Below are 16,423 nucleotides of genomic sequence, written 5' to 3' on the forward strand. Positions count from 1 at the left end.
TCTCATTTGTTGTTCTGAAGAGAAACCAAGTCTCACCACCTTGTTTTGCTTTACAGCTATTTTGACCTGGCTATCTTCCTGCCTCTGAGGAAGAACAAGGACTAGATAAGGAGAACTGTACTTGCCCCATTTTTTATGATCTTGTCTAATTTTGCATGACATCTGCTGATGAATGTGTTTCCTTTCATTTCACTGCAACCTTTTGTGTTTGTCAGGACAACATCAGGAAGGTAGATTTGGCCCTGAGACTGGCTGTTCCTTCATGCAAACATTCTGTCATCTTTGAAATGCCTTCTGTTCTGGAATCTTTAAAAATATCATTATTCAAAACTTTCAGAGAATATTAAAAACATTAGCTTTATCACAGCACAATAAATAGTTCCATCACACACTGAAAACTGGCTTCAGCAGCTGACATGGTAATAAAGCAGAATTCAGTTGCTGAGATAGTTCGGAGCGCACACGTTGTCAAAAGAAGAGTCAGGAATCACTAGTTCTTCAAATCATGTACTTTTTCAGCATTTTTTTTTCTCCCACAGGAAAAAAAAATCCACCCTCACAGTCAATATGTGTACAATACATTGAAGGCAGTAATATTTGCTAGACAATTATGATCATTAGTGATAGCACATGTTGAAGGCTGATGCAGGTGAGAAAGGTAAGCCCTCTCATGCATCACCAAATGGTGAATTGCCTATAGATTATCAAGCAGTTGGCTTTATTGTTTTGGTTGCTTCTTATAATTCTTTACCTAGTCTTTTTCTAAGATCCTCCTGCAGGCTTCTCTGTGTGAATTATGCCAATTCTTCTGTAGATCATGCAGCTGGAAAAAAAATTCTTTTTTCAGTACTCATGAACTTCAGGATTTATCCTAATGAGTATTAACCTATGACTATGAGTATGCCTTTTCTTATTCGAACACAGGAGGCATAGGAGTTGGCAGATCACAATAAATGATGCAGGTGTGATAACATATTTTAATTTTTGCAGCTATTCATGATGTGTATAAGAGAGGAAGTTGAGAACACAGGATATATCAGATCAAATAATTAAGCTCAGAAAAACCCCCAAACCTTTTTCCATATTTAATTCCCTCCCCTACTTAACTTCATTTAAGGTGACCCAAATTCCCACAGAGTTTATGTGATTGCACACAGTGGGTTAAGGGTCTCTTCCTCCACTGCAACACAAGGATACTCATGGCATTGTTGCTGACCATTCTTCAGGAAATGTGTCCCCTCAAAGCATGGGAAAAGGAATATGGCCCTGATATCTTAACTAAATGCCACCAGTATTCCTTCTGATGCAAAATATTGCTTGCTTTGAGTGGTGCCTACACAGACAATTCAAGCCCTTGATCAAGTAAGAAAAATGTAATAATAATTGCTTATATATTCATGAGTTAACATTTCTTAACTATTCAGATTCAAAGACAAAGTAATGGGAAAGAAGCTTGTCAACTATAGTCCTCTAAAAGCAATTAATAAATGTAATAAAATTCCTGTTCTTTTAAAAGAAATCACCCTTCCTCCTCCAAGGTTACAATGATAGCAGCTGCAATACTGATTGGTAGGCACTGCTGCAGCTCCCTGATAAAGCTCCCCTAATGGGGTTTGAAAGTCTGCCCTTATCAGCGTACCATCTCTCTCTCTCAAACTAAATCAGATGCAGGAGGAGATGGCAAATGCAGAGGGAGAAGAGGCTTCCCACAGGTAGCAGAGCTGAGCTTTTTTCCTTTGCGCTGAGCACCAGGTTGTGGACAGCACTGACACAGAGAACTCAAGTCATCTGGGGACCACGACAAGAAATATCTAGTATCAAACCAAGGAGTTGATTGCTTGGAGAAAAAAAAAAAGTGTCTTAAATGTGAAAGAGCCTCTTTGCATGTGTCTGTGGCCCTGGCATAGTGCTTTTGCATGGGTGACTGAAGCGTATCTGATTATACACTGTTCATTTGGGAGAACTCATGTGTTTTTCCACACTCCTTTTACAGCTCCCAAGTCTACCTTTTGTCCCACTGAAGAGACCTGGTGGCCAGGCCTGGTTATTATCATTGCAGTATGCTGCGCCACACTAGTGTTCCTCTTCATAGTTGTCATCATTTGCTACAAAGCCATAAAAAGGTAAGACTCCAGATACTTTTACTGTGCTTAGGGCAGTGCAACCTCACAAAGGCTGACCCAAGATTTGGCTGACATCTTGTTTTGTTTAAATACAGCCTAAAGGCAAGATGCACCCTGTAGTCAATATGTGTTTGCGTTGGAACGTCACTATGTATCATAACCTGACTATGTAAAGGGCGAAGTTCAATGCGTAGTCATAGGCATGAAGAAGAGCAAAACTAGAAATGGGACAGAGACACAATGTTCAGATTAATAAAAACATCCTTGAAGTCAAATTGCTGCAGGTTGCTGAGGAATGTGGATAGCATTGGCTTGGCAAAGTGTAGAGTTAGAAAACACTGTCCTATTCATTTCTAGTAGTGTTCAAAATGTAGACATGGTGTGTGGGATTTTTGGCCCAGGCCCATGACTAATAGTAGCATTTCAAATTCATGCAAACTCTTTTAACTGAAACCCTAGGGTAATTCATGTGATTTTGCATCTAAAGACTACTTCTATTTTATTCTTGCTTCAGGTTTAAAACATCTGTCTTTTAATGTTAAAGCCTATGTGCAATGTGATGTGCAGTAACCATTTCAGCTCTCTGTCTTTGCAATAGGTGTGCTTGCTTAGGCCTCTGATAATTTTAAAGTATTGACTTCAGTTACACAGAAAAATGGAAGCAGGAATAATTTCTTCACCTGAGTAATATATTGTATTTCTGATGGAAGAAGTTAAAACTTAAACATTTCTGTATGAAGGCTTTATCTGCAAGTCCAAAGCATAGATTTAAAGAAGAAAGTAGCCTGTGGGAATTGTTTCCCAGATGGGAGAAGGTTTTTTTTCTCTTCTGTTGGTTTCAGTATGGCTTTGACAACACCCCATGGTCATGGCTTCGTAGTGTCACAGTTTTATACTGTGGGGGTCTTGGTCAGGACTGACAGTACAGCTGGGTGACTCAGCCTGCACTAGAGAATGCAATACACAATCTATAACTCTAGTGACAGACTGAAGTGACATCCAAGTTGCAGCTGGGATTAAATGATGGGTGTTTTTCAACCTTGTGATTTTTACATGATGTTTTGGGGAAAAATAAAGAAAATACAATAACTTTCATGAAAAATGCTATTTTTTTATTACTTTCTATGAGCCTCAGCAGCGATATCACAGTGGTGGAGTACTGCACATGCTTGGTAGTTGTCTGAAAAGTTTATGCAGGGTTTGAAGGGTAGTGTATCCAAGCACAGCAAAAAGGGAGAATTCAAATGAGAAAATGGAAGTCTGTATTTAATTTCTTATTAAAATTACCTAAGTATCTTTGCTATTCTAGTTTAGCTAAAATGAATGCTTATTAGCTTTGAAGAGTTGGAACGCTTTCACTCTAACATCTTTTTAAAAAATCATCTTATGGAGTACCTCAGTGCAAAGTCTTTTATTGTGATTCCTAAGCTATTGGCAGCTCACAGGGGATTGGTCCAATTCTATATGGAAAGTTGTATTAGTTTCAAAAATAGCTATTACGTTTTTCTGCCTAGTGCCAAATTGTGAATGATCTCTGACAAGGCTTCAAAATATATCTATGGTGGCAGTAATACTCCAGGGCAACTTGTGACTAGCAAGAGATTACTCTTCAAATCTGGTGTGATGCTGGTAGATGGGAGGAACAGAAAAGTAATTTAAACAGAAAAATTTAAAGCTGCCTTGAAAAGGCTTTGAGGGTTAACATAACAGTCTCATGTTTCATGTCAGTGAAGAATAATATAAAGTCTGGAGAAGAGGAGATTGAGGGGAGATCTTATTAACATTTATAAATATCTAAAGGGTGAGTGTCAGGAGGTTGGGACATCCCTCTTTTCTATAGTAGCTAGGAACAGGACAAGGGGTAATGGGATGAAGCTGGAACACAAAAAGTTCCGCTTAAATATCAGAAAAAACTATTTCACCGTGAGAGTGACGGAGCCCTGGCACAGGCTGCCCAGAGGGGTTGTGAAGTCTCCTTCCTTGGAGGTCTTCAAGACCTGTCTGGACGTGTTCCTATGGGACCTGATCTAGGGGAACCTGCTTCTGCAGGGGGTTTGGACTAAATGATCTCTAAAGGTCCCTTCTAACCCCTACCATTCTGATTCTATGAATACCAATACTTAATGAAGACATCTATTATTTGTCAATGATGTGAATATCAATGTACAAGTCAGCCATTTGAACAGACATTAGGCTCGGAGAAAAGTGAAAATTCCTCTTAGATCCATTGTTGACGTGATCCTCTTATTGTTCACATTCACACTGGTGAGAAACACTAAGCTGAAAACTGCTCGGATGGGAGAATGACAGCTATAAAGAATATCTTATTAATCATGTTTTTACAGAGTAACTAGAGCATTTATTTTCATCAATGAGTCCTTTCTTAAACAGATCAGCTAAAAAGATCCCCTAAGGTACCTGGCAGCATTACCCAGTAGTTAGGTTCCTTGATCTACTGTAAAAAATACCTATTGATAAATGCTGGGAAATAACATGATTCACAAAAGAAGCATCTCTGACGTGGAGTATTATCACATATTGTTGAACTGTATTGGCTTTTGCTAGTGTCAGAAATCCGTCACTCTAATTTTTGCTGAGAGATGAGGGTGGCTAGAGAAGGAGCAAGGGGTGTGCTCCTGAGTGATGCTGAACCCAAGAGTTCATCTGGTGTATTCCCAGCCTTCAGCTCCATAAGTATGCTCTGCCCTGTCCTTTCTCACCTCCTCATCCCACCAGCTCTCCTCTGCACTCCTCCTTCCAGGCCCTCATTCATGCATATCTCCTGCAACTCAGACCTCTGTCATTGCAGCATCACTGACAAATCTGCCACCCAGGTCCACTGAAGAAATGCTGAAGAGTGGAATAACAGCAGTCATTTGCTTGTAGGGTGTAGCAAGAGTTAAATGTTTTAATAGGAAAATGCAGGCAGAAATTTATTTGCACAGAGCTGGGATCTGTTTTAGTAATCCCTCGCTTCCATAAGAATCAAATTTGAAGTAGAAAGAAAAAGAAAAATCCTATGGTGCTTAAGTTAAAATCTCATTTATTGGTTTCAAAGGGCCAGATCCAATCAAACTCTCTCATGTCTGCTTTCCTGTAGCAGGAAGAGAAAGAGTGATTGTCCTGAAGTTACCATAACTCCACTGTATTTTTTTTCAATCTATATAAAACCTGTTTCTGCAGGGGTGGTTTGTTTTCATTCATGAAAGCTAAAACTTCAACATATCACCAGTTTTAGATAGTAAGGCTTTCTGTGATGAAATCACAGGCCAGCTCTTGGGAAGTGTAGTCCAGAAAGGATAATAGGATGGCCAGAACAGCAGAGGACTGCCCTGGGTGGAAGAGGAAGAGGTTAAAGACTTTTTAGCCGAGCTTAAGGCTCATAAGTCAATGGGTCCTCATGGGATGCATCCTAGAGCCCTGAGAGAGCTGGATGATGTGATTGCTAAGTCTCTCTCTATCATTTTTGAACAATCATGGAGGACAGGTGAGGTACCTGAGGACTGGAGAAAGGACAATGTCACTCCAGTCTTCAGAAAGGGCAGGAAGGACGACCCAGGAAATTACAGGCCAGTCAGTCTCACCTCCATCCCCAGAAAGGTGATGGAACAACTCATCTTGAATGTTATCACTGAGCATATGAAGGATAAGATCAGGGGGAATCAACATGGCTTCACCAAGGGGAAATCCTGTTTGACCAAACTGATAGCCTTCTATGAGTGCATAACCAGATGAGTGGATGTCATCTACCTTGACTTCAGCAAGGCTTTTGACACTGTCTCCCATAACATCCTCATCAGAAAGCTCAGGCAGTGTGGGTTGGATGAGTGGACAGTGAAGTGGATGGAGAGCTGGCTGAATGACAGAGCCCAGAGAGTGGTGATCAATGGCACAGAGTCGAGTTGGAGGCCTGTGGCCAGTGGAGTTCAACAGGGATCAGTTCTGGGGCCAGTCTTGTTCAACATCTTCATCAATGACCTGGATGAGGGGACAGAGTGTACCCTCAGCAAGTTGACTGATGACACTATACTGAGAGGACTGGCTGATTCCCCAGAAGGCTGTGCTGCCATTCAGCGGGATCTCGACCCACTTGAGGGTTGGGCAGAGAGGAACCTCATGAGGTTCAACAGGGACAAGTGCAGAGTCCTGCATCTCGGAAGGAACAACCCCATGCACCAGTACAGGCTGGGAGTCGAACTGCTGAAGAGCAGCTCTGCAGAGAGAGACCTGGGAGTCCTGATTGATAATAAGCTAAACATGAGCCAGCAATGTAGCCAAGAAGGCCAGTGGCATCCTGGGATGCATCAAGAAGAGTGTGGCCAGCAGGTCGAGGGAGGTTCTTCTCGCCCTCTCCTCTGCCCTGGTGAGGCCTCATCTAGAGTCCTGTGTCTAGTTCTGGGCTCCTCAGCTCAAGAGGGACAGGGAACTGCTGGAGAGAGTCCAGTGCAGGGCCACCAAGATGATCGGGGAATGGAACATCTTTCATATGAGGAAAGACTGCGGGAACTGGGGCTGTTTAGTCTGGAGGAGAGGAGACTGAGAGGAGATCTTATTTATAAATATCTAAAGGGTGGGTGTCAGCAACAGTACAAGGGGTAATGGGATGAAGCTGGAACACAAAAAGTTCCACTTAAACATAAGAAAAAACTATTTCACTGTTCAGGTGAGGGAGCCCTGGCACAGGCTGCCCAGAGGGGTTGTGGAGTCTCCTTCAAGACTTCAAGACCCACCTGGACATGTTCCTATGCAACATGATCTAGGTGAACCTGCTTCTGCAGAAGGGTTGGACTAGATAATCTGTAAAGGTCCCTTCCAACCCCTACCATTCTATGATTCTATGATTCTATGAAATACAACCTAGTGAACTGGTGTTTTGTGTAAAACAACTACTTGAACCAAGCCACCATCCTGCTACCTCTATCCCTTCATGTCTCAAGGAAATACTCAGGTTCTACCGATATTAAATGGTCATAAGAAATGCTGGACTCTATTACCATGGATGGATTGGATCTCTTTGGTCCATGAGAGAACTAAAACCAAAATGGGACAAGCAGCTTTAATGCTCAGAGAAATGCTAGACAGGTTAAACTCTTGGGAAGATATATATGGGGTGATTCTTCTAAGGTTTTTAAGGAAGCAACCTCTAAATTTCTGAGGTGTGATGCTGGAGCCTGCAGTGTTGAAGGCTTCATGAGCAGCACACTGGGTATAGATGCATGTGGCTGCAGCGATCAAGTGCCAGAGGACATCACATGTGATAGTGTGTTGTGCTGCAGCAGGGTTGCACACAGTGTTGTAGCACCCTCAGTTTGGCAGTGGAAGAAGAGCTATTTTCCTCAGTCTTAGTGACAGGGGGGTACATTTTCTCTGTAACAAAATAAAAGGTACATTTTCTCTTTAAGAAGCATTTCCATGGCACATTAGAAGAAATTTAAGGGTTGTCACTTAGCATCAGCAACAATCACAGTCTGTGAGGTTTGTAGATTTCTAGGACAGGCGTAATCAGTGGCCAAGCCTCAGACCCATTGTCTGAGCAGTCTGGTTTTCCTGCTCATTTCATGGACAAGAAAAATGTTCTCACAGTCAACAATTTCTGTAACATATAGCAAGTGCAGACAAATAACTTGTTCAAAATCTGGAATACGTCCAGCTAGTTCTTTACTATGTCTAAAAAAACCCTACCATTCTTTCTCTAGAAGATTGTTGCCAAGTAAAAGCAGAAGGTCCAAGGACAATTCATAAACTAGCACAGGCTGTAGGAAGATGGATCATTTCAGTATTACATGGCTTGTGGACATGAGCAAGTGCACAGTTACAGCAGCAGCTCTAACAAATCTTCATCTGTAAATAGAAATGTGTAAATCAGTGCAGATTCAAAAACAATCACTGGAGCTCAATTCATTTTAATCAGCTCTGGAGGTGGTTGTCTCTTAAGCTTTCTCTTCAAAATCTCCAGGCACCTGAATAATAGTAAGACTGGAGGGAAGTGGGAAGTAAACACAGTAAAGAGGATTAACGAGAGTTGTTTGGTAAATAAGCAACTGAGATGGAGGAGAGAGGATCCTGCAGTATGTAATCCAATTTCAGCAGCTCACTGATGTGTCAATGTCTGTGAGGGGAGTAAGATATTTACATAAAAGGGAAAAATAAATCCCTATCTCCCTGTGTAAAATTAAGATCCTGGAGGCATCTCTCAAACCTCAAAAGGGAAAGCAAAGCTGAGCATCCTCCATGCCAGCTGATGCACCAGCTATGCAAACTGGCAGAAGGTGTTTCAGGTGGTTTTCCAACATGCGAAAAGCCTGTACTTAGTATCTCCAGAACACATATACAGTCTGAGATGACCTAAGAACAGCCCATTGTGCCTTGGCTCTACTGAATTTTAGGTAGGATCTACTCTCAGATGTACCACAGTTTGCTGCCAAAGACCACTCTTGCTATGTCAGCAGAGAAAGCTGTCTGATGATAGCAAACTTTTATCACAGAGTCTTAAGGGTAGGAAAGGACCTCAAAAGATCATCTAGTCCAACCTCCCTGCCAGAGCAGGACCACCTAGAGTAGATCACACAGGAACTCATCCAGGTGGGTTTTGAATGTCTCCAGAGAAGGAGACTCCACAACCCATCTGGGCAGCCTGTTCCAGTGCTCCCTCACCCTCACAGTGAAGAAATTCTTTCTTGTATTTCTTTGGAACATCTTATGTTCCAGCTTGTACCCATTGTCCCCTGTCCTGTCACTGGTCGTCATTGAGAAGAGCCTGGCTCCATCCTCCTGACACCTGCACCTGAGGTCACCCCTCAGTCTCCTCTTCTCCAAGCTAAAGAGCCCCAGCTCCCTCAGCCTTTCATCATAAGGGAGATGTTCCATTCCCTTCCATCGTCTTTGTTGCTCTGTGCTGAACTCTCTCAAGTAGCTCCCTATACCTTTTACTCACTATTCTAACTTTGTCAAGCTACTGTCTTATATGTGTCCCATGGCCTGAGAGAAGCTGGAACACAAAAAGTTTCATTTAAACATAAGAAAAGACTACTTCACTGTTCAGGTGAGGGAGCCCTGGCACAGGCTGCCCAGGGAGGGTGTGGAGTCTCCTTCTCTGGAGGTCTTCAAGACCTGCCTGGACCTGTTCCTGTGTGACTTGATCTAGGTGAACCTGCTTCTGCAGGGAAGTTGGACTAGATGATCTCTAAAGGTCCCTTCCACCCCTACCATTCTAGAATTCTATGAAATGCCTACATATGCATTTCCTTAAATAGGTGCTGAGTTCACCTTCAAATAATAATTCCATGGAAGAAACAATAAGATGACCAGTCGTATTTAAGCTGTCTTAAAATTCATTGCTCAGGTCTTTTCTGGAGTACTCAGCATTAGCGTATGGTTTATGGAATCTGTATGCTGCAAAGTCTCTTTTCAGTAGCAGGAGCCAAGTTCTGAAATTTGATTTTGTTTAACAAAATGAGAGGCATTCTTGTGAGGGGAAGGCACTGAGGTGTTCTAAAGGAGGACAGAAAGTGGCACTAGGGCCTGTGGTGAACATGTTCCATGATACAAGAATGTATGTCCCACTAAGCAGACCATGGCCCTGCACCTCTCCCCCAACCCATTTTGTACCACTCACTCCCCCAAAGAGCAAGGACTGTCCTCCACATGGCCACCATCTGTGAGCCACTGAGGCCAAGAACAATCTAGTCCAAAACTGTTATTAGTTGCAACAAAACATGCTTTGCAATGTGGGAAGAGAAGACAGAACAGTGTCCTAAAGTTATTTAATTGCTTTGAACTGGATATTCACAGCATGGCTGATGACACTCAGGTCATAGTGGATTGAGATTGTTAATTTCTCCTACTCTCCCTGACACGTTAGAAGGGTTTGTAATGAAAAAAATGAATTAATTCTGAGCAGATGCTTGGAAAAAATGGTAACTACTCAGAAGATAAAGTGAGGTAATTGGTGGAAAAGCTGGGTTAAAAAGTAGTGTTTGAGTGAGAGACGCTCAAAGGGAAGAAGGTCCATGGGGAGTGATCTGTGTGTCTTTAATGCAATTCATTGACATCAAACCAATTCAGCTCTGCAAAAGGGGTCAACCCCTAAGAAGTGTCATTCAAAAGGGAATATGATCTTCATTGGTAAGACCTGGGAATGGCACTGAGGGCAGCTGAAAGATAACTTCAAAATTTTGGAAAAGCAAGGAAAAGAGTCACAGCTAGGTATCAGTTGGCCCCCTCCCATCACGTGTATTCAACCTCTTTCAAGATGATCAGGACTGTTCAGCGCACCTTTCAGAATGTGCATGTCCCATTCCCCCAGTCTCTGCCCTTTCTTGCTTTCTGCAGTGCTTTGTTTTGGGTATCACTGCCACATTGCACCTTTGACCATGCAGAAGATACCCCCTTCTTGCCCAACCATTCAGCATGCTTCTGGCCAGTAGCCTTGGTCTAGTGCCACCCTTCACTCCTCTAATTCTTGGCTTCTGCTGCCTGATTTGGATGCCTGACTCCAACCTGGACTTCTGTGTGCAGAGACCCTAGAGAAAGGTAGGGCTCAGGGAATGGCAGATGCTCAGACGTGCTTCATCCTGTGCAGGCACTCTCAGCCAGAGGTAATGAGGCATCTCACAACAGTAATCCCCACTGTAATTTATGTGCATTAATTTCACACCTAAATGTGTCTAATTGGTCACAACTTGGTATGCAAACAGTTCTCAGATTTTCCATGCACTAGCTGAGTAGCTGGTGGGTATTGATAAAGGGAGGCTCAGGGATGCTTGTCCAAAGCATCAGGTTTCAGAGATCACCATTGCACTGAAGGGAGGTCACATCACACATCACCCCACCTTGCTGTTTGCTGCCATGCAGCCACACTGCCTGGGGCAGGGAAAAGGGTGCAGACAAGGGTCCCTGCTGTTTCTCAGGCACACATCCATCACTTGTAGCCATCCTTCAGCCCCCTGAGCTGTGCTGCCACTTGTGTGCCTGCAAGGTCTGATTTCTGCTAGGTCTGACCGTCCATCTCTGATACTCATTGCTAAATATTTATCATGCTTCATGGTTTTGAGTGGTGACAGACGATGGCATCTGCTGGGGTGGTCCTGCCTCACCACAGGCTTACCTCACCCTGACTCCAGTGTCCCCTCTGTCAGCTGCCATGTTGCCACCACTCTGGTATGGCTGGGCTAGAGAATGATGCTCCTGATAGGTCCATCTTTGAGAGCTTTTGGCTAAATCCTGGCTTGTATCAGAAATGGTGTGACGAGCAGGACCAGGGAAGTGATTGTGCCCCTGTACTCAGCATTGGTGAGGCCTCACCTTGATTAACGTGTTCAGTTCTGGGCCCCTCACTACAAGAAAGACACTGAGGCGCTGGAGTGTGTCCAGAGATGGGCAATGAATCCGATGAAGGGTCTGCAGAACAAGTCTGATGTGGAGCAGCTGAAGGAACTGGCATTGTTTAGCCTGGAGAAGAAGAGGCTGAGGGGAGACGTGATCACTCTCTACAACTGTGTGAAAGGAGATTGTAGCAAGGTGGGGGGTCAATCTCTTCTCCCAAGTAACAAGTGATAGAACAAGAGGAAATGACCTCAAGTTGCACCAGGGGAGCTTTAGATAGATAGTAGGAAGAGCTTTTTCAGAGTTGTTAGACACTGGCACAGGCTGTGCTGGAGATATTTAAAAGATATGTAGATGAGGTACTGAGGGATGTGATTTAGTGATGGGCTTGGCAGTGTGGGGTTAGTAGTTGGTCTTGATGATCTTAAAGGTCTTTTCCAACCAAAATAGTTCTATGATTCTATAAATAGCTATGTCAGAGAGAGTTTGTGGAGATGGGCATTGCAGCATCCATTCCCCAAGCTAATGCCAGGTGATAGAGCAAAGCACTAAGAGGGTCTCACATATAGGGTCTGATCGCAGCTGTGTGCAAGGCAAGGGTGGGAGAAGAGGGTAATTCCTCATTCTGACCTTTGAAAAGAGTCCATGAAAAGTGATCCCAGGTGGAGAAATTATGACATCTTTGGTGTCTGCTTTTTCAGGCAGTAGCATGGAACCTTATGAAAGATGTTAATATTCCCAAGCAGCAGGACTAACCTGGTTCTTCCCCCCAGTTGCTCTGAGCTCTGGGAAGCCAGTGTGGAGACTGATTAAACTCATATCCTTCCTCAGAAATTGACCCCACTTACATGTGTCTAAAGCCATTTAGTTCTCAAACTGCTCAAACCCAAATCTTTGTGTATACATCAAGGTGTACAGGACTTGCTGGTTGCTCTGCCTCTGTATGGATGTGCTCTATTTGCATTTGTCCTGCAAAGAGCAAGGTCTGACTCTGCAGACTTTTCTTTATGAGTGGAGAACATCAGAAGCAACTGCTTGGAAATCAGTAGTCTTACTGTAATTGATGGCAGAGATACATTGCCTGAGATGCAAAGTTTTCTAGGTAGTTGCAAAGGTCAGTTCATTTTACAGGTTTTCATTTTTTTCTCAGCTTCTTGCATATATTGGTGTTGCAGACACTGTTTTATTAAAGACATTTCTGTGACAGAAAATCTGCAGAATTTTGGTTCATCTGCACAGAAATTAATCACTACTGTTTAAACGATTCTGTGAAATAGCAGTAGCCTGTTCTTCTGTATGGATCAAGCCCATCATTCAGGTTGCTGCCTCTGTTTGCAAGGGATCAGATATCAAGGTAGTTATCTACATTCAACAAAAAATCTGGACACAAAGCAGTACAGAAGACCCAGCTTTGTTTGGAGGATGGAAAACTCCATTGCCTACAATGGCAATATCTACAGTCACTTGGCTGATAAGAGACATAATATCTCTCATCAGGGAAAAGTGAAGAGCAGCCCTTGCTCATCTCCTCTCTTTGCCCTGTATTATACCAACCCCATGTTTTTCCAGTACTGACACCCAAATGGAGCATAGGGCACCAACAGCCAGCCAGTTTGCAGACATGGTAGGGGACCCCTGTACCTTTTCCCTCATCCACTTGCCTCTCCTATATATATATATATATATATATATATATATATATGGCAAGGACAACTTCTACAAAAATGTTTTATTTATGAGGACACTCTTTTACTTAAAGAGTCTTTTACTGGCTTCACTGAGCAGAAGCAGGCAGGTAGTTGTCATGTTCAATGTGTGTGTTTAGATGTGTTGTCTGTATAAAAAAGAGCAAGGTATTGATCAGGATTGGCACAGCTTGGCACTTGAGAAGCATGTTTCTTCAGATTTCCTAATTAATAGATGTTAAGTAGCTTGAAGATAGAAAGCATTGAAAAGTCATAGGTGTTCAGTCCATACCAGAAGGGCTGGGGGATTTTAAAGGGCTAAGAGAAAGATCTGCGTTTGGGCTTCCACTGGTGTTTGAGTGTTTGTTGCCTGCGTGCCAGCACTAGTAAGAATGTGCACGTCTCAGTTTTGTGTAGGTGACAGAGAGCTCTCACAGGTCTGTGCAGGAAGGAAGGATCAAACCTGCATATTCTTTCAGCTCGTGGGCACTGAAGAGAGTGTGTGCAGTCCAGTTTGAGGGCAGCCTTAATTTTTTATCTAGCATTACACAAGCTGGATGACTTTGATTTCAGTGAAACACCAGCATAATGCCACTACTGCAGTAATGTGTCCAGCCTGTGCTAGTCCAAAGGATATTCACAGGAGGGCTGCGGGGAATGCTACTCTCTTCTCTCTTCTGATCTGCATGAAATGGGGAAAAAACAAAGTACAAGAGTGTACCACCTTCATTATTAGCTGTTACTTGTTCCCAGACATTGCCCAGACCTGGGTGCCATGGTAGAGCAACGCACCCCATGTCCAGCTCTGACCACAGGTATTACCTTGATCACTGAGAAACAACCCTATGGCAACTGAGGCAACACTTGAAGTTCAGTAAAATTGTTTCTATTGTTAATTGGTTGTTTCAGTTCCCTGAAGCAGTCAGTATTCTGTCTTTGATGCTCCAAGGTGGCAGCCTAGACATTTTAGTAACATGGGACTGGAACAAGGCCCTTGGGTTACCTTGTCTTGTCCCCAGTATTATGGGCATTGTGACATTGGATCGTTTTTCATAGACATATCAGTATCCTTGAAGGTTGTGTAGTTTTCCCTCTCTCTCTTCTCCCTCCTCCAGTTCAAATCATTATTATTCTGAGAGTAAAAGAACTTGTTTTGCATCTCCAGCCTAAATTTACCCATGGCTTCTTCCAATTTCTTCCTTTCAAATGTCTTTTTCTTTTTCTGGTGTTCCCTGAGACTAATCCCATCCCCTCTTCATACGACTGGATTGTTCAAGCTTGCTTATTGTCTTCTATAAGAAATTAGAACAGAGGTAAATTACAGACTTGTTAGGGCAGATCATACCTAATTCAATGCAGTTAACATATAATCACTGTTATCTGGGTGCTACCAATATCCTAGGCTGACAGTCCCAAGCCCTTTTTGCATTGCTTAGCAGAGCATGGTGTGCCACGAACCAAGCTCCACGGATGTACCTTAGCTGCCTACACTGCTCTGTGGCACAACAGGCCTTTGGGGACAGTAGTATGCCCAGCTCATCCCCAAAAGGCACTGCCAGCACATAGCACGCTGACGGACAGGCATGGCCAGGGCCATGACCATCCTTCAGCTACATTTTGGCTTTACTCAAAGCAGGGTGCTTTCATTCTATACATTTAATGTCTGTCTGTGCGGTTTTTTGCTTTTTGTGGGTTTTTTTTCATTTAGTGGCTTTTTGCCAGGCAACATAAACTCATTCTTTTACATTAGGTCCATTCTTTTTTTTCCTTTTGTCATCAAAATATATCAATGATGTGTTCTGCATTGAGAATATCCAATGGATAACATCAGCTGTAACATCCCTCCAGTCAATACGAGCTTTTAAAGATCATTGCAGGGAATGCAAAGAATGAGTTTTACTGTGAGGGATCACTGAAAGTGCTTTTATCAATTATGCCAGTTAATAGCCCAGTATCCCAATAATAAAGTTGCTTCTCTTCCTTAAGTTTGATTTTGTGTAGGAGCATAATTCTGAAGTTAGTTTAATTGAGAGCCTAGTAGGAAATGTGATGCATCAATTTAGTCTCCCAGGGACAGATCTTCCTCTGTAACATCAGAACAAATCCTCCTCAAGTCCAACAAAGTCTGTGGAATTACTCTGACTTTGCACTGCTGAAAATAAATGAAGACTAAACTCCACTTCTCAAATTTCACGAGTGGTTCAGCAATCTAGTGCAATTACTTGCAATCTGAACAGGCCAAATCCTCCCTTCAGATATAACTAGAGTAACTGCAACAGACTGGGATAGGTGCTTCTACAGAAAGAATTCTGCCCACCACATTTTGCAGCCTGAGCGCACGAGCTCAGGCAACTTCTAAGTGCTGATGCATGGCTGCAAAGCAGTTCTATATGGATTACTTTTTTTCCCCTGAGAGAAGTACTCAGTAAATTTTAGATCTTGATTCTGTAGACAGAAAAAGGGATTTGACTGTCACAGGGTAACTTGAACTACCCCAAAACAGAAATCACCCCCATGCCTGCATGGCTTGCTTAAATATATTCCAGAAACTGGTCAGCTAAAAAATGGGTGTGAGGGAAAGCTGAATTAGCCATAAATTGCAGCTCTCTGATCAGCACCTTCCCCTCTGCTGCTTTGCCACAGGGCTGGCAGCACACGAGCAGCTGACATGTACCACTGCCAGAGCAGGAGGGGCAGGCAGCCTGCAGGGATGCTCACCGGAGTGCTGTGTCCAGTTCTGGGCTCCCCACTTCAAGACAGAGAACTTCAGGAGAAAGTGCAGCAGAGGGCTACCAAGATGATGAGGGGATTGCAACATCTCTGTTATGAAAAAGGGCTGTGAGACCTGAGGCTGTCTAGCCTGGAGAAGGGAAGACTGAGACCTTTATCAACACTTATAAATACCCAAATAGTGAATGATGAGGATGGGGCCAGTCATTTTTCTGTAGTGCCCAGTGACTTGACAAGGGGTAATGGGCACAAGCTGCAACACGGGAAGTTCCACTTGGACATGAGGAGAAACTTCTTTGCTGTGAGAATAACGGAGCCCTGGCACAGGCTGCCCAGGGAGGATGTGGAGTCTCCTTCTCCAGAGGCTTTCAAAACCACCTGGATGTGTTCTGGTGTGACCTAATTGAGGTGACCCACTTTAGCAGGGAGTTGGACTGGATGATCTGTAGAGGTCCCTTCCAAACCCTCCCATTTTGTGTTTCTGTGAATCTGTGGCTCTGTGATTCTGTGGCAGAGCTGCTTACTGGCTGCTTATCTTCTCCCATAGCACAACCGTGTGCT

The 16,423-nt window shown here is 43.3% G+C and overlaps 1 protein-coding gene across 2 annotated transcripts in view; it reads left to right on the forward strand.

Annotated features, from left to right (window-relative positions):
- PRIMA1 (proline rich membrane anchor 1) overlaps nucleotides 1-16,423 on the forward strand; it is a 56,277-nt gene that overhangs the window by 31,281 nt on the left and 8,573 nt on the right. For both annotated transcript variants that reach the window (XR_009818962.1, XM_061998668.1), the window contains exon 3: nucleotides 1,994-2,123. Coding sequence is in view for 1 of the 2 variants with exons in the window: in XM_061998668.1 (XP_061854652.1) it covers nucleotides 1,994-2,123 (130 nt within the window). In the remaining variant the exon portion in view is untranslated. The remainder of the gene's footprint in view (nucleotides 1-1,993; nucleotides 2,124-16,423) is intronic.

Source organism: Colius striatus, chromosome 6 (genome assembly GCF_028858725.1).
Source record: "Colius striatus isolate bColStr4 chromosome 6, bColStr4.1.hap1, whole genome shotgun sequence".
NCBI classification, from domain to species: Eukaryota; Metazoa; Chordata; class Aves; order Coliiformes; family Coliidae; genus Colius; species Colius striatus.